Source organism: Homalodisca vitripennis, chromosome 6, assembly GCF_021130785.1.
Source record: "Homalodisca vitripennis isolate AUS2020 chromosome 6, UT_GWSS_2.1, whole genome shotgun sequence".
NCBI lineage: Eukaryota > Metazoa > Arthropoda > Insecta > Hemiptera > Cicadellidae > Homalodisca > Homalodisca vitripennis.
In genome coordinates, this window is record NC_060212.1 from 74,229,039 (window position 1) to 74,249,246 (window position 20,208).

A 20,208-nucleotide genomic window follows, 5' to 3' on the forward strand; every position below is an offset into this window, starting at 1 on the left:
AATATAATTAAAACAACGCTATTTTTTATGAAGCCATAATAAAATTACGTATTTAATTTAATAGCTGAACAAAAATGGAGTGTTTTTTCTAAGTTTAATTATCTATAGTTAAAAAACTAATATAATTTTGTTTACTTCTCGCTGTTTTCCGACAAACAATCAAGGCTCGTATTTTAGACAAAAGAGTTCATTGTTAGAGTAATATTAAATATGTATTGAAACATAATAAATTGAGTAACATTAAATATATATATATATATATATATATATATATATATATATATATATATATATATTGAATCATAATAAATTTAACGTTTCATATTTTATTTAATAATTACATTTAAATGCAAAACAATTGTAATTTATGTTTCAGGACTACCTACGGATAGCATAGAGTCATATATTTGATATTTAATGAATTTGTTTTAATATCTATTGTCCTAGCAAATATTTACTTATTAAACTTTAGTCATATGAAAATCAGGTGTATTTCCAATAAAACAGTTTATCTATGATGTCATCTATAAAAGAATTATTGTCTGAAAATTACTGTACGATAGTGCTTGTGGTTTATTATTCCTAATATACAACAGTTAATCTAAAGTCTCTTTTATTTAGTTTTGTAACATATATTGTGAATATTTTAAGCCTCATGGTAAATAAAGCAGTCTATTATTGTTAACTAAGAATTTTGTTTTTGTCTATCATTGTTCATAAAAGCGTTGATAAATTTACAATATCTCTATTGTTTTTTAATGTATTAGGGAAAAGAGTGATGGCAACATATATTAATGTATTTTATGTACTTTAAATGAAGGAACTGGGATCTGAGCACAATTAGCATAAAATACTCTGGAGCTGCTGTTTATTTGATTTTTTTATTGTGAGCTATTCGCTGAGAACCTCAATGTCGACCGTGTTTTGTCACATTAAATCTGTGTGTATGTTATTTTACATATGTTTGGTCATTAGGTTTGTGATAGAATCCACTTAATTGTAATTCTTGCAATACCTTAGTAAAATAGCAGATTTTTAGGAATTAAAAAATTTAATAGCTACAATTTAGAAAGTGTTAAATACATTATCATAATATATTTTTGCAGCTAGCCTTTCCACCATAAATATTTTACCAGAACTCACTTCACCTTGAGAAATAATACTTTTAAAATATGGTAATATATTTATTGCTACATGTTTTAACATGGTTTGTTACAGTGTTATTTTTTTTTTTTTAATTTAACTAACAAATATGGATATAACTGCATCCAATCAACTTCACAAACATTATCACCTTTCACAGACTCTTTTACAAACTAAAAACACGATGGAGATAGCAGATATTGATTCTTGTAAACATTACAAAATATTGTAATTTTTTGTCTAGTGTGTTCCATACTTTTTAAATTGGCATGCCCCTAAAAATAATGATCCTTAGCCTTTGGAAAATTACACTTTCACAGTACAAAGTTTTCCCGAGTTTGATTGGTCTTTGCAAAATTCAAATAGATAATTGTTTTTAAAGTGATTAAGAGGTTGATAGAAACTCTAACCATGTATATTTATTACACATACCATATGTAAGCAATATCAAGCCCTCTGCATGGGTTGTACCATGGTTTCAAATTAACTTTACAAGAAAATAAAGATGTATTTAAATGTCTAGATCCTAGTTTTTTTAAAGTAAGCATATTGGATACATAGTATTTTTTACAATAGGTAATTAATTATTTGTTTTTGAAATATTAAAGTTAAATCATAGCAATGAATAAATCACAATATGGTTAGAGTTTTATTGTTTTATTCAGTAAGGGATGCTTATTCTTTACATCAACAAGGTATAGGCGCTCGCTGATTCAAGGGGGTGCTAAATCAGCACATGGACATGGTCAAGGCGCTGAAATAGGACCCCCCTACTCGAAGGAAGTGCTTATCCAGGGAATGGACACGGCCACGGCGCTGATTTTGCACCCCCTTTCGTGACATTAAAATGAATGACGTCGGTAGCGAGGGGGTGCTAATTCAGGTGCACCGTCACATCTTGTTATGATCGTAAATCAACCTTGTATTGGTTGCTGCTGCCATCCGCCATCTTTGGATATGTAAAATAACAAAAATGCTGAAATCTGGGGAATTTGACCAAAATAATAGATGTTTTTTCTAATTTAGACTTAAGAATAGTCTATATTAGACTGACAGAAGTGTCTCCGGCCATTAGCGCGAGCTACAGAAGCATTGCCCTTCACTGATAGCCACATACGAAGAACCCCTTTACATAATACCCATCAGTAATAAATCAAATTCTAAATGGTCTGATCATGAATGCCTTCGGCCATTGCAGCTTTATTGGAAATGCAACTTAAAAACACATACAAATATTGTAAATTCACCTAACTATAACTTTATACTATCTTGCAAGAAAAGTAGTTCCCCTTTTAGTGTACTCAAAAATTCATTATTTGTCATTTTTATATCCTAAAACCTTATATTGTTTTGTTCATTACTATGATAGCAATAGGTTAATGACATGAATCTTGTTCCGGTGTAGATAAAAGTAATTTTTTTAAAAATGTATAAAAATTGAAGCAAACTTTCAGCAAACCAATAAAAAGTGTAAAAAAACATACATAGGTTTAATAAATAAGCAAAACCTAACGTAACTATAACTTCGTACGTATGTACTACATACTTTCACACTACATGGTAATTTCCGACCATATAAAAATAACAGCTTTTCCCGATTTAAAAAAAAACATTTGATTACTCCAAACTCATACTCGCACTTTGAAAAACACGACGAATTAATAATGAATAAAATTTCCTAATATTTTAACTGCTCAAGTAATCCGCAATCAAACACGTAAATAACTTTCAAAACTAATTAACAGTTTTAGCAGTAATTAACACAATTCCGTAATAGGCGTCATTGTTACCGAAGAGGCAGTGAAGGGTACTGATCGGTACGGTTGGTGTTTCTTAACTAAACTAGACTGGAAGTTTTCATCATCAGTTGCATGAATTCCTAAAGCCCGTTTAATCAATTTTAGTTTTATGTGTTGTTAGTGTTTTGTTATGCGTGTAGTTTGTATGTAATTTGATATTAGACATATTTTACGCTGAGCATTAATGATTTTGCTTTGATATTCATTTCTATTCGACTAAATATTTGGAAAAAATTATTTGAGATAAAAAAAGATTTCATAAGCAGCGACTTAGATAGATCGCAGTTAAATAAACACATTTCAAGAATACATATTTTATTGGACACATTAAAAAATTATCTAAAAAATTATTATTGTAATAGCAATACCAAAACAAAGGACCAGTTCTAATAGCTTAGTAATTTTACAAGTTCAAATCAAATATTTGAAGTGCCGCCCTTCTGCCTCAATGCACTTTCTGAGTCGTTGCCCTCTTTGCACCCTACTTAAAACGTCTTCGCCAATTGAGCTGCACTTGTGCGTATCCTTTCACGAATGTCTTCGGGAGTTTTAGGGGGTGTGCGGTACACCTTATTCTTTATGTCTCCCCACATAAAAACATCCAAAGGAGAAAGGTCAGGTGATCGAGGAGGCCACGTTACCGGCCCACCTCTACCTATCCATCGCTCTTGAAATCTCTCACTCACCGCATTTCGGACAGCTTGAGCGTAATGCGGAGGGGCGCCATCTTACTGATACCACATGGTGTTCAGGGTTTGAATAGGAACATCGTAATAGGACAGGGGGAGTTTCTCTGATAAATTCAGCATACTGCAGGCCGTTGAGGTTTCCATCAAAAAAGTGGGGACCAATAATCTTACTGCCTAGAATTCCACACCACACGTTAAGCGACCATCGCCTCTGATGATCTTCGGTGCGCATCCAGTGAGGATTAGTAGCAGACCAATAGTAAATGTTGTGCCTGTTTACCTCACCAGTACTAACAAATGTCACCTCATCTGAGAAGAGAACATTCCTAAAACATGGCATTATTTTCAACTTCCAGTAGCAACCAATTGCACAATTGCAACCTACGGAGAAAGTCTGCATCCAATAACTCTTGATGTAAACTCATTTTAAAAGGATGAAATTTGCGCCCTTTCAATATGTTTACAATGGAAGTTTGACTTACAGTACTCCTAATCCATTACTTATTTCACGAGTTGAAATATTTGGACAATCATACACTGATGCTAAAACATCAAATTCAGCTTCTTCTTTTGTAACTCGCATTGCACGTTGACGCTTTCGAGGGGCCAAAAATCCTGTAGATTAGGCTTGTTTTTCAAGACGAGTAAATGCACTATATGATGGATGTGGTCTATCAGGATACCTTGCAGCATACAAATTTGCAGCATCGCGATTGTTCTTGTGACATTCACCAAATATTAACAACATATCCACCTTTTCATCGAATGCCATAACATTCAAGAATCAGGTTTGAATTTGATTAAAAATTAACAGCTGGATAGTGACAAAATGCAACAATTAGATATGTAAACAATGTTGCCAACCCAAATTCAGCATGAAACTAAAATACTCCGAGTCATATTTTCAAAATATTACTTAATAATTAATCCACGTAGCTCCTGAACCAGAGATATTGAAAAACTCTCAATTGCAAAAATATTTTATTTTTTAGAGTAGAATCTAAAAACAACATAAAATACAGGGTGTTCCATAAAAGATTTTAAAGTTGGCCACCATATCTGAAAATGGCGGCCATCTTCAATACATTTGAAAGTGTATTCCGGAGTGAAAGTTAAAATTGAGCAAGTTCCAAATTTAAAGTGTGGTGCTAAGTCGTGTAATTAAAAAGTTGGCTATTGGATCACTTTAAAAAACTCACCTGGTATATTTATGTTCAGGAGAATGAGCAGAATACATTAAAGTTGAAATTTTGATTGGCTACTCCAGCCATTAATTTCACTCATATCATATTTGTTCAAACGGAGTGGAATTTAAACTTTTTATAGGTATATAATAAAAAAACAAAAATTCCCTTTAGTGTGAAATTTGTGAATATGGGTAGCTTTTTACTCTACTTACAACTTTATGGCTGGTGTTTGTTTATAAAGCTGCTGAAGTCAAGTTTTAAGAAATGTAATTGGAAATTACATAAAGCTATATACTAGATTTTAACTTATTACAACAAGCTGTTTTGAAATAAAAAATAAATAAGTGAAAAATACAAAATGGCCGCTGTTCAGGTATTTGTTGACTTTTGTACAGTTTCAATATGATAGTTTTATTTGTCTTTGTTCCAGGAATAATACATAAAAAGGTTGGTAGGAAGTTCTGCGACTCCGTTAATAACATTTTCCACATTTCTAGATATACCTTTAAGGTTTGAACTTGGCTAGTGTTAAATTTTTGGAATAGAAATGGTTGTATCTCACTTATGCTCAAGGCATAGACCAAACAAAAAAGTTTTAGAATGCTCAGATTATTTACAATGATAATATTTACATAGTTTTTTTATATCATGTAAGATTTCAAGATAACTGATGTACATAATTTTTATAAGTATAAAATAACATTGAGTCATTATAGGCGAATATATTTACAAATATAATTTCTGATAATTGCATTTAACAAAGTCCACATTTTTACTAACTAATGTGGCCTAAATGCTTATGACAATTTTTGTCATGTAAGGTTTCAAGATGACTGGGTTTTAAAATGTTCTAAAGTTTTACAAGGTAAGAGCTTGCCAGACCACATGTCGTGTAGCAGGTACCACTGAAGTTGCATGTAAAATTTCAAGCCTATAGGTAGCAGCTCATTTCAATTTAAGATGTTCCGCTGATGTTCCCAAGGCAGACAGAAGAAGACTTTAGCCAGCCTTCTGAGTGATAGGCTTCAGTGAAGCTTTGCCAAATCCCAAGCACTATCATCAAAGTCATTGTTGTCTATGTATGCAAAATTTACAAAGTTCATGATTTTCTCTTCCTTTTTCTAATTGTTGGACCCTTCTTGGATTTCTACAGACATTACTCAAATAATTACTTAAACCCACAATTATAGCAAGTATTAGTTCTAGCCAGGCATCTTTGTGGTGAATGTGTTCTGTGATAACTGTGTCCACTCGATTCATCCTATCACCTCCAATTGTCTGACTTAATCTTGAAGTGCTTCTGACTGACACACCATCAGAATTGCCTTGCTCAATGTCAGTTCTTCCTGGAGATGAAGATTTTTAGATAAGTATATCCAAGGTACCTGTAACTAAAAAAACTTTTTCATCAAAAACACGGTTCTGACATTTTCCACAAACCTACTTACAACGATCTGATATCTTATGCAGCTCATTAATCTAAAAGTCCATTTTCTCCCATTTACATTGGGTTCCTTGCAAAATAATTGTACTATAATAAAAAATACTTTTCTTATTGACAGGATACTCATTGAATTTATTAATGACTGCATAATAAGTGATCTGGACATATCCGGAGAGGAGTTCGTCAGCTTCCAAACCTTGACAGTAAAGAAGCATGCTGATCTGTTTCTGTGCTGGCTTATTTGAGAGTCCTTGCACTTTTGAACATATTAAACTTTTTTATCCATACCATCCAAGATTTCGGTTCTTGAACATTAAAACATTTAGGAAGTTTTTACTTAATATTGAAATCATTACTTGCTGTTTCTTTTTTATTCTTCATGGTTAACACGGAGGTCAACAGTTTTTTTCAATATTTCAGATGTAAATTCCATTATAGTAATTTTTTGTTTAAAGGGGAGACCAATCCCCTTTTAAGCTTATTCTGCCCGTCCTCATGGGCCACTGGCCTGTGCGAGGATCTTATCAGACAGAATAAGGGGGAGAGTCAATACAGTAGGAGGCTGATGATACTGATAAAAAGTGCAACAGTCACAGACAGGATTTGAACCTGTACTATCTCTAACACAGCACAAAAGTCTAACGACTTAGACAGCTCTGCCATCAGCACCCCCTAATAATCTTCAAATCACAATAAAAATCTTGACATCATGTAAAGCTATATTGAAGTACACACAGCATAAGGCAGTAAAAAACTCTTTATATAAACAAAGTAACTCCAAAACGAAACAAATTATTACTTTGTTAATAGTAAAGTTGAATAATAAGTCTTATCAGGCCCATATGTAGGCATGTGCTATTTTTCACGCACAAGGCAACAGGATTCTAGGGCGACAAATAAACATTTATACAAAGCATAAAAGTAATTAGAACAACTCATGTTATATTACTCATGAGTCATTCCATTATAAGGTAGTCTAAATGAGGGCGGTGCACTGTAATGTACGTAGCAAGTTTGTTCTACAAGTACAGATATTATGCTAGAAGGAATACTCCTACCGCCCTACTACTCTCAGATCCAAAAGTATATATACCAGAGTTAAAACATAACCATGTCTAATCAGTAGTAGAACTACAATAACGGAAGCTACATAACAAAATATATTTTGTATTTCCGCATTTAGATGTATGAAACGAATAATTTATAAACATTAACTACTTTTATTTCAATATCAACGAAAAAAGGCACTGGTTTGTAGCACTTTTCAATTAAACTGTAACATTGAAAATGTGTTATCGAAACTTGTGATCCAAATGTTATAAAAGATGATTATGTGTGTAATGATGTTTGAGTATGTAATTTTACAGTTATATGAATAAAAGTTGTTGTCAATGTACTATGTTAACATTTATTCTTAATTGGATTGTTTAAGAAATTCAGCGTAAATATTGTTATGGAGCTCTTTGTTATTATCAAGGGCATGTAATTTAATAAACCACTATTTGTAATACTTAAATTTTAACATTGCTTTATAGAACAGACTTTGTTAAATTACCGCTTATAAAATGGTATATTGCTGTTAGTGTTAATAAATAAATATATTAATTGTGTTTGTTATTAATCAAATGATTGATGAATGTGTAGTTAAAAATTTAATTAAATTGTTTGTTTTGCAGGTGCCCTTTAAATTTTTTAGTGAATGAATGACCAATCTGTCCAATTTCAAAAGTGGAACAATTAATGCGTAACAGTTATCTCTGTATTTTGTGTTTTTCAACTTGACTCATTGTTCATTTCTTGAACTGCTGTTTAGTAGTCATTACATCTTTTAATATGCTGTTTAAGTGGATGTTATAATATATTTTTGTTTCTCTGTTTTGTTATTAGTTTGTTATGGGCCTTGTGTAGGTATTAGATGTTGCCATGTACTTAATGACTGGTTTGTCCCTTATAATCTGTTGGATTGAGCAAAACAGAAAATAATTTGTAAATAAAACTATGTAGGCTGACATTTTATTGTAGACAGGTTATCAGAAGATGAGTTGGTGGTCTCGTAATCACTTGAACATTCATTATTATTAAAAAACTGTAGTTATTTAAATTTAGTTTGTGAGTGATAATTGTTAAAGTTCCTATCTTTATTTATTTGACCAATTAATAATAGTTTGATTACTACAACAATTAGTTTGTTATTGACAAGACCAAGATTTCTAAGAAAGCCCAGATGTGCCCAGCCAGTCAACAATGGCTTGTTGATCGTTCAGAGTGGATGTGTTGATAAGATTGTGCCTACTCAGGAAACTGAGTGACTCAGCCGTTTATCTGTAGGCAGTGTTCAGTTGCGAAACATCAGTGCTTTAGGGCTGCCTGCTTAGTCTAAGGTGTAAAACGTTTAGTTGGTATTTTGTATAAATTAATGTCAATTGGGTCTTAGGTCTACAAAATAAACCCTTGTGATCAGGTTTGTTTAAATTATCATTGTAATAAATGCTTAGGTATGATTTAATGTAGAATATTAAAACTTGCCTAATTTTAATTTGAGCTAAAGATTACGGTTTGATATACTTAGTAACTCTCCACCTGCTCAGAGTAACTCTTCACCTGCTCAGAGTAACTCTCCACCTGCTCAGAAGATAGATAATATGTCAATTTAATTTTAAGCAATAGATGAACATTTTTAAGTTGTACAGTTTGTTAAACTTCATGGGTCATGAAGATCAATGATGTGATAGAAAGAAAAGTGGACAAGACTATCAAAAGTTGAAGCACCACTAAGTCTTGGAGGTGCTTATCTCCATATAAATTGCTTAACACTATCAGTACTTTTGAATTATCTAGTCATATTTGTCTATAAATTTGTTGAAAATACGTTTCTAATTAAAAGTTTACATATAGCATGTTTATTTTATTTTGAACAATCATTAAAAACAACAATTTAAATTAAAAATAAAATTATATTAAAATATAGTATTTATCTACTTTTTCTTCTATGAAGTAATCTTAATTTTACAAGTTTATTTTCTTTAAGTAGGTACATATTAATGTTTAGTAAAACAGAGGAGCCTCGAAAATTTTTTGTTTCACTTACATGTGCAACATTTTACTGCACTTATTTTATTGCATCAGCTTTACTTTTTTATTGTGTGCAAACTTGATAACAGTGATATGAACCGGAAAGACCACATTAGTCAAGTATATAACTGATTAGTTATAAGGGATAATCTGTGTGGTACATTGAATTGGTTTATTACTGGTTTCATTGATCCTGTTCTTAGATACTATATTAATTAGCATCTGCATTGAAGTAGCTGTGATGCCAAATAATATGAATTACAATTAAGATTATCGGTTTTCATTTATTTGTTTTACAATATAAACTCTATTAATTACTGGAATACTTAAATTAAGAACTATTTATTAATCAAATTATTAAAAAATAAAATATCCCTTTAGTGTTTGTAATAAAAATGCCAGTAAATGTAGCACAGCTTTATTATGTGGCAGAAGCTGTTCTATATAGACTCATTCTGAAGGCATCATATTCTAAGATTGGTAGAGTATAATAAGTTTTAAAAGGCAAAAAATTGGGTCTGTGAAAACTGCTTATGTACAACACGAAGAAGAAAATAAATCAATTCTATCTCATAATATAACTAATAATTTAATAGAGCAGGTTGAGAGTTTAAATAAAATCGTAAGAACTCTTAGTTATAACTGAGAAGAGGCACATACAAATATACTAAACCTTAAGAAAAAATAAGTTACACTTTGAAAACTTATAATTAAGGAGGGAGGAAGAAATAATTAAGTTAGAAAGATCAAATAGTAAAAACAAAAAACAGAATGTGCTACTTTGCCGTCAAAATTTGGTTTACTTTTAAGAAACAGTTTCCAGTTTCTTGGTGAAAATAGAAATATTTATAAATCTGGTATATATCAAAAAGATAATTTCCATCATTTAGAGACTCCTATTTTGGTCTGCCGAAAGCCACAGCAATATAATCTTATCTCAAACACTAGAGTGTCAGTTTTTAAATGCATTCCCAAAAAGACACTGTAGTGTCGTACTTTTGCCAAAAGCACAAGGATAATAAATGTATCGTCTAGGAAAAGCTCTGGTAGTAATTATCGTTGAAGATACAGTAAATGTTAATGTGAAGGAGTGAAGTTAACTTTTGATTTGTTCTGACAGTCATGAAAGAGTCTTGGTACATCGACAGAAATCAAAGAACCTGAACCGCTTTGGGTTTTTGAGGCCTGGAGGTTTGAGTAATGAAATACTGAATCATAGAAACATTACAAATGAGCTATAAAACGATGATGTGCTAGCGATACTTTGTAGCTCTATTGACATCTCTAAAAATGAAGATATAATAGCTAGTATCAACAATGCAATAAAGAAATTAGATATAGTAAGAGATAATAAAATTGTTCTGGCCAGATAGATATGACCTTCCGTTGTAATCCTGTGTTAATAAGTTGCAAAGGAAAACAAATCGTCACTAAAAGCACTAAGCAATTCATATGACAATTTACAATTTAACTCTTGTGTAAGTGAGCAGAGTAGCGAGACACCTGCTCGTTCAACATATATTACATCTAAATCCAAGAAGCAAAAATTGGCTCACTAAGCTAATTTGTGATGATATTGAGGAAGTGTACGAGGAAACTCTACCACCTCCGAGCAGCAGTCCAGCAGCTGTTGAGGGAGTAATTGAGGTAACATCATCTGTTGTACCTGAAATTGCAGCAAGTTTACCAGAATTGCATATTGCTCTTACTAGCACACCTGTGGCTAGCTAGCATGAATTACGTTACACCAACAGGAAATGGATACTAATACTAATCTATGGTGCAAAACCTAACTGTAAAAATAACAATAAGCTCAATTTACTTACTGTTACATTCGGTCATTGAGAAATAAACTTGGTCATCTGGAAATTATTTTAGATCTCAATAATATTGACGTAGATGGTCAATATTAATGAACATTGATTAAAAGAAAACAAAATTTGTTTAAACAACCAGAATAGTACGCTGATAGCATCTAACTTTAGTAGGAAGCCTCCTCTTGTTCATGGAGGCTTATTATTACTAATAAAAAAAGTATGAGCTGATAGATGTATCAACACCTTAATTATGTTGGTGAAGCCTCAGCAATTTTACTTTTAGATTATAAATAGTTGTTTTAAATACCAGTATATATAGAAATCCTAGTTCTGATTGTATCATTTAATAAGTAATCTAGTGAATTTAATCTATATATATAAAAATGAATGTTTGTATGTTTGTCCTTTATGGAATCGTGAACTATTGGACCGATCATGATGAAAATTTGTACGTATATGTATTTTTCCACGGAGAAGGTTTATAAGCTATGCCCATCCCTTTCCCGATTCAGGATTCCGCCCCACTGGTTACAGAAATACCCATAAGAAATGCATTGCAGCAAACATATGTTAACGTCTTTTCAAATTTTTAATCAGCTGTTCTTTGTAAACATATATTACACTTATAGTTTTAAAGCATAGAGTAAGCTTAAGAGAAACGACAAATTTTGTTTAAACTGTTTTTGCAATCACTGTTAAACATAGACTTTACTATCCAGATAATACAATTCAAATTTGACGTAAAAATTCACCTTTAACTGCAATATTTATTTAATACAAACCATGCTCATGCTTGATCAGAAGAGTAATGCAGATATCATAATTACTATCTTACGTTGGCTACAAATATAAAGAATGTTATAAAATCAACCTTAGTTGTTTTTTTTGACAGAAGTATGGTTCTCAAAACTCCGTGTGTACATATTCTCTCGATCGAGACAACAAAGCAAGCTCAATCGTGGCATCGGAGATATAACTAATTTAATCTAAAATTTATTATAGTAAAAAAAAAAATGTACTAAGTAATATAAGGACTTCGGTTCTTAAGATTTGCGTGCGAAGCCGTGGGTAACAGCTAGATAGAGGCAGGAATATGGTACATACCTTCATAATACGCCCAAGAGGCTCACGATGGAACGACTATCAATTATCTCAGCAATGTTTAGAATGTGATAGAAAAAGAATAAGTGAATATAGTGTACTGTTTTCAACGGGAAATTGCGTGCGAAGCCGCGGGCAACTTTTGCAAAAAATTATTGAAATGCGCAGCAAAGCGCGCCGGGCCCGCTAGTATAAGATAAAATGAATTGGCTACCCCAGACATATTTTGCATCGTGTGGTGATTTAAATGTTAACATATTGAAACCTAACAGGTCTGATGTACTATATTTCTGTAGTATCCTTAGATCAGTAAATTTATATTGGGTAAATTATCAACCAACAATAAATTCTTCCTGCCCTGATAATGTGAATGCAAACACAAAAAGGAATCATTTGTATCTGCATGAATTGATCAGGATTTAATATCAGACCATGACATTGTGTTGGTTACATTTACAGTTTAGAATCTTGAATGAAATAATTTGTCTTGAATAAGTTCCACAATAGTTGGTAAACTAGCTCTCTCTCCTTCATTCCCTATTTTGAAAGAATTATTACACCTCCTCCAGAAGTTGTATGTTCAAATTAAAGTATAGTTTTCTATATTAAAGCATTCAAGTTTGATTGTTAACAAGTTATGTTCCGTTGAAACAATTATTTGAGGGTCTAATTCAGACATAGTTATTTTGTTTTTATATCCCTGGTATGCTGGTGAAATTTTTAAAAATTTACTTAAGTGGGATTTAGCATACAGTTTTTCGGGGATTTTAAAGTCAAGGCATCCAGTCTTGCATTAGCATATTGCATTAAAGGAACTACATTTTCATCAGCTTTATAGTTTGATATGCCTAAATTTTACAAAGGTTAATAGCGAAGTTACCACTCAAAACAGATGGAGACACAAGTAGTGAAGGTGGAAAACAGTAACGTAATAGGCTTTACTGAGGTTACATGCAAAGTTTAAAGTCTAGTTCATTTCATTCTTTAAACGTCCTACGGACAGACAGACAGGCAGTCATGTAGAAAATAGTCCTTCTGGCTTAATGAGAAGAAGTAGGAAGATTTTGTGACAACTGAAATATTTAGTTTTTGTGGGATTTAAAAGTACTCAATATTGCGAGAACCATTTAAGATAAAAAAATGTTTATAAGTGAAAGTTTAGAAAAAGTTATGTGCATTTCAAAACACTTTTTATTTTGTCTAGGTCATAAATGTTTTGAATTAAATAAATTTGAACCACTCCCATAATGCAATATAATAGCGTATCAAGCTGGCCAGCAAAATTAGTTGAAATATTTAGAAGATAAATTTTGTACCAAGTTTGAACTTGCTTCTGCATTCCTTTTGTCAGTTCTTAGTAATAAAAAAAATTGTATGGTATTTACATGTAACCTACATCTCAAAACTATTCGAGGTAAAACAATTTTTTATTACAAGATTTAAGACATTTTAGAACCATTCCAGAACACTTAAATTGCTTTTTCTTTATGTTTATAAACAATGCAGTTGTAAAATTTTTTAAGTTTGTAAGGCCACAAAATTGAAACATAATGGCACACCAAGCTGGCCAACTTAGTCAAGGTTTATTTTATAAGATCAATTTTGTACAATTTCAACTTGTTTGGGATGTTATCATGTCCACAAGCCACGTTATATAGCATAGATATATAAAGTTTAGAACGGGGCTAAGTTTGGGCTCTGGGAAAAATTTCACTGAAATAATCCAAAAATTTAAGTGCTACCTTGAGAATAATTGCAATAACCTGATTTGGCTGCAAAACTGTCCTGATTACCTAGAATCACATTGGTTTTTATAGGTTTAACCTGTAAAGCAGAAATTGTCAACCTATTTGGACTTGTGGTCTACTTGTGCTTTAAGTTTCCATGACTCCTGCCTAAGGGGGAGGGGAAGAAGTATAGGATCACCCATCTGAAAAACTACAAAGGTTTTCTACAAAAATATTTAGAAAATTATCGAAAGACGTATGCATAAGAAATTATCCATGTGTATAATAACTCTATACAAAATTATAAGCTGAGCTTTACCAAAGCCTCTCACTTGAAAAAATTTATTTCTACCTGTCTACTTGTCCGATTGCCTATTTAAAAATGAATTGACCAATAGACTTGATATCTTGTATGAGATTTCATTTCTATATAGTCAACATCGGGTTTGATTATTGCGCATGTCACTCCTTGGGAGTGAGTATTAACAAAAATATTTACATTAGTCTTATGGGTGCCATAAAAGCAATAAGAAAATCACGAAATAAATAAATTTGTAAACATACTGACTGCAGTCATATGAAATTTAATGTGTGGCATAGTAATACGAGTACATGTAGTCTAACTATCAGTGAGATACCTCAAGAAAGATTTCATCAGTAGACTTGATATTTTGCATGGAACTTCGTTTGGAACACAGCCAAGAATGAGTTATCATTGTGTATATCCATACATGTGAATAGGCTGAGTGTCATTGAAGGTTATCACTCAGGCTGGCACACTTTCTCTTTTGTCTGCTAGCGATGTAAAAGTTTTTTTAGGTAGCATTTTCTTTAGATTTCTAAATATTTCAACATTAATTTAAATATAACGGTGAACTCAGCTGTTGACTTTGAGTTACTACTACAGTTTTAAATAAAACGTTAATAAACTGCACCCTTTGTCATATTCTATCTGTTGCAGATACGCTCTGAAAATGGCTGATATCTTGGGAAATGGAAAGTATGACATTTTAAACGAAATTATTGAAAGAATTCATAAAGATTGTGTGAGGATGGATGAAGAAGAAAAAAAATATCTTGTGTCAAAGTTTACAAAGGTAACGATTTTTTCCTATAAAAGTTTAATACATTTCTATTTTGTCTTAATAAATAATTCAATTCATTAATCTGAATGTTATGTTACAATAAAATGATGTTTTATTTATATTAGCATGGTGTGTAATCATGATTTATTTCAGTTTAAAAGGTTATAAGATTTTTGAACCAATAGAACCTTAAGATATTGTACCTATTTTAAGGTAAAAGTTTTAAAAGATCAATCTACTATTTAGAATATTTATATAAAAATAGAATATATATATATATATATGTATATATATATATATGTATTACTCAGAATAACTTTATTTTTAAGAGGTAAATAAAATCTAAATAGGATTTATAATAAGTAATTCAACCATAATACTGTTTTATGAATGACTAAATAAAAGGTAGAGTCAAAAATGTGTTACCTATATTCAATCTGAGGGCAACTGTAAAGAAAATCTGTCTTTCTGCAGTTCAGTGAATCCCTGTCATGCATGGATTTATTGCTGTTGACTATAAAAATGGCATTTCCAAATCCTACGAATTACTGAATTTTATCAGAAATATTCTACAGCTTTTGACAGGAGTAATGGAAAGAAACGGCACAGGTCTCGGTGCTTTCACTAGCAGTGCTTCCAACTGCTGTGAGAAGAATTTTCTGTCAGCAATCTACTGTTGAAATATAGGTAATAAACCTAAGAAAATATTCCATCGTTACGAAAATAATGATTTATTCCGGCAGGTATGTACAATATTTACAAAAAAAAAGGATCATTTTTGTGGAGTTAAACTGACCACATTTTCAAGTATTGTGGCCGGCGATAACAATAAAAAAGTTATTCTTAGAGTGAGCAGTTATTCTGTGAGTTCTTTCAGATGCAGCTGAGTCACTCGTACCGCTATCTATAAAACTAAGACAAGGTTAAAAAAGTTTATCTAATCTAAGGACTAATTGAATGTGCTAAGAATAATTATTGTGCATCAGAAAACTTGTTTTATAGATATGAATGCTGAAAACTGTTGCTTAATATTTAATGAAGTTCATTATTTAACAACTAATGCTCTGTTGCAATGCAGATCATAAAAAATTGCCATTGCTGTATTAAAAATAAAATAATAATATAATATAGTAGCAATCACAATAATAACAATGTCTTCTTAATAACTAATAACTGCATTGTAGACGTACTAATTTTATTAATTCAGAATTTTTATTTATGTGTATAAGAGTAAAACAAAACCATAGTATAAAGTAACTATAGAAAAGAGAAAAAAGAAAATAGCTATGGAAGTAATTTTCTTATTTATATCAGTTTGAAACAGCCAATCTTTAACATCACGACTAAATATTCTTAAGTTAGTAGATTTTTTAATATAAAGTGGCAATTTTTAGAACTGAAAGGATCGTTATAAGTAAAAGAATGCTTGAAAAAAGATTTGTTCACTTTAGGAGCTATAAACATTCGTTGATCTATATTTCTATTGTTTTACATAACAAATCGTTAGTTCCAGTGTTACCACTTCCTAAATAAAAAGGCTTTACCACTTTGTATTTATATATATATATATATATATATATATATATATTTATGCATTACAAAAATATCCTCAAATTTTCACTCTTGAATAGTTCAGTTAATTTTAACCTTCCAAACAGTTGAGTGATTAAAATGTTTCTATGTATGCTTTAGATTGGAACAGATGAATAGTTATAGTTTTTTAATTCCTTAATTTTCATGTATTACAAGAATATTCTCAAATTTTCTCTCTTGAATAGTTCAGTCAATTTGAACCTTCCAAACGGTTGAGTGATTAAAATGTTTCTATGTATGCTTTAGATTGGAACAGATGAATAGTTATGGTTTTTGAATTTCAAGGATAACCCATGTAATGCAAAATGGCACAAATACAAAAAAACTTAGAAACATTTTTATTATTTTAGTGTATTATAGCATTAAAAACTATATGTTTAGGAAAAGTATTTGTTATTTGTGTTCTTAAAGATGAATAAATGTTCTATAGTAGAAATGTAAATGGTTAATAAAAAGATCACTGTTCTGTAATTATAATACTGGACAATTTTTCAAAATCAACAATAATACTACAAGTTGTAATAGCTAATTTTTAAAGATTTTGTATGTAGCATTAAAAGTATCTGTTTTTAGGAAAATTTGTAATAACAATGTAAAATACTCTAGTATTGTATTGAGTTAAAAGCAAAGAAATACAATGGTCCTTGGCCATCCCCTACTCCATTCTAACTGGAATAAGTACTATACCCAAAGCTTGGATACAAAATATTAAGGATTTGTGGATCTTATTATTATGTGCTAATTAATAAAAATTCAAATTCGCTTGTTGAAAATAAATAAATCAAAATAAAAAATAAACTTACACTTCGCAGATTTTATTAAAGGGCAAACTACAACATTTTGAACTAATATACATCAAATCCTGGGGCATCTAGAAATATTCAAAAGTGAGACGCAATATAAAAATAGTATTATTCAGTAATAACTTACTTGGAGAAGTTCAGCACAATCAAGACACCAGTCAAAAAAGAGGTAGTAAGCACAAGCTTCCGCTACCTGCAGGCTCCAAACTCAGACTACCGCTGGATGCGCTTTACACACTGAGCAAGTTCTAACAGGGAAAGAAACTGCAAGACCAAACAAGTAAACAACTGATTACTTCCAACCCCTGCCTGCCCATGTCACGGCCGTGAGATGGCCAAGATCACAGCAGCGAATAACTACCAATCATTTAACTTGCATATTGTCTTCGAGGCATAATTTCCGAGGGTAATTGTAGTAAAACAAAAAACAAAATGCCCCAAAATTACTTTAACCTTACAAACGGTACATCATCCCATGCACAATACTGCAATTTTCTCTGGAAATATAAATTGGAGACACACACACACACACAGACACGTTTCAAACTAAAAGAATCTGAACTGGTGAAAGCATTGTCCAAGGTCCATGAACTTTCTGGTCCTGCGATCCTTTGATCCTGGTCCACGAAGTCCTAAAGTCGAATTGCAATATTACTAAGTCCAATCAGGTGTCCACAGAGCCCCTGCCCCCCGGTGTGATCCCTATATCGCCTGTCACAGGTGTCGGGTCGGTTGTCGATAAGCCAGTTTCACCTATGTCATTTCTCCACCCATACAGGGGTCTCCACTGATATTCCCTGTAGACCTATGTTCTGTCCGCATACATGGCTTTAAATATAACGTACTACACTTCTTTTTGCATTTGAAATGCCCTTCATGTTTTTGTAAATTTTCTTTGTTCAGTGAAAATGTTGTGACATATTGTGGCCTGTATTATGTGTGTGTTCACAAAGCAGTTCCATCCACCAAACATTATTATTTATACCCATTTTATTTATTACTATACAACAATCAAAATACAAATACATCTACTTCTTGTGACAGCTGAATCTGTAGAGTTAAGGGGCACATACACAAGAACATAATTATTAACCTTCTTCAACTTTACTCATTAACTAATTACATGGATTTACTACACTATCTTTTTATTGCTTCTGATTATTAAGTGGTTTCTGTAATCTTTCCATCTAATAATCATTCCTTAATTTTTCTCCAGTTTCATTTCAGTATAATAATAAGTTTTATAAATTGTATGCTGATATGGTTAACATGTATAAACAACAAAATATTAGCACACTTTAACAGTCATTTTGGTTTCCTAGGGTCTGGTGTATGTTATTGCATCTAACTCGCTAAATAAGACTCAGAAGAATTGCATAGGAAATGACCTGGCTGTTAACCCATTAAAAACAATACAAGTAAATTTAGAAAGAACAATATTCCTAACATTTTTGACGTAACAACTGAAAACCATGTAAGATTCCTTCTCTGGGTGGGAATCTCACCTGGACTGAGCACGTAGACAGCCTCTGTAAAGAGACCAGCACTGGCATATTGTTGTCCGGCAGATAAAATGGATTGGAATTATCAGGCAGCAATGACAGCTTACCATTTACTAGTGGAAACCCATATGAGGCATGGGCTTATTGTGTGGTGTGGATCCTCCGCTGAAAACCTCAATAGGCTGCTCATACTACAGAAAATAATTCATAAGAACTCTTACTGACCTTAAACCCCAACAAAGCTGTAGTCATACTTTCCAATCCATGGGAATAATAACCGTTACTGGACTGCACATTGAAGGAGTAATTTTGCATGCTCATCAGCTGAATCTTCAAACAAGAAAAGACCTCCACTCACATAACACCCGCCACGCAGCCGACTTTGTTCTGCTTCCACACAGCACAGTACTTTTTGAAGACAAGCCATCTTACATCGGCCGAAAACCGTGGAATTCTACCAGACACTATCAAAAGACTAAAGGTAGAAGCTCTGAAGAGGAAACTCCACAACTTCTTTGTAAACCAGCTGTTTTACACCCTTGAAGAATTTCTAGAAGCATGCAGGGAAGAATTTAAAGCATTGTGCTGTAGGAGTTGCACAAGGATCAATACTTGGCCCTCTTCTTTTGCTGTGTTACATTATAGGAATCCCACACTGTTCGTCTACAATTTTTCAAAATAACTTATGTTTTTACGCAGATGATGCAAATATAAAAATATCAGGCAATTCCCAGGAAGACATTGAATTATTAGCAATGGTCAAACTATCCAAAATTCTCATAACCTGAAATTAAATGCTTTAAAAACAAATCTTATAACATTTTCAACTAGGCAATCACGAACGACAATACATCCTAATGTATTTATAGACACTGAATCGCTTGGAAGTAAGTGAAACAAAATTTGTAGGACTAACAATAGACACAACATTGAATTGGAACTCTTATTGATAAATTATCATTAAAAGAAATTAAGGTCTATATGCTTTAAAAAGAATGGCTTACTTGTTTGGTGAAATCAAAATAAAACAAATTTATTTTGCCTTTTTACATTAAAATATATTATATGGTATATCTGCATATGGAGCTACGTACATATTTGAATTTAAATACAATTTTATTACTTCAAAAAAAGCTATTAGAATAATTCTGGACTTTGGTTATAATGATTCTGTTAAGAATAAATTTTAAGATCTCAAGATTATGAGAGTATATGGCCTTTGTATATTTCAAACGAGAATTTATGT

At 31.7% G+C, this 20,208-nt stretch overlaps 1 protein-coding gene across 9 annotated transcripts in view; it reads left to right on the plus strand.

The window, feature by feature from the left end:
- The window catches only part of LOC124364466 (cyclic GMP-AMP synthase-like), a 139,724-nt gene that overhangs the window by 20,858 nt on the left and 98,658 nt on the right, over positions 1-20,208 (plus strand). For 5 of the 9 annotated variants that reach the window (XM_046819977.1, XM_046819976.1, XM_046819979.1 and 2 more), the window contains exon 2: positions 14,941-15,076. In XM_046819977.1, the coding sequence (XP_046675933.1) occupies positions 14,954-15,076 (123 nt within the window). In that variant the 5' untranslated portion in view covers positions 14,941-14,953. Of the gene's footprint in view, positions 1-8,531; positions 8,724-14,940; positions 15,077-20,208 lie in introns of those variants that run through there. The other 4 variants (XM_046819980.1, XM_046819974.1, XM_046819981.1 and 1 more) reach the window with 1 other exon arrangement.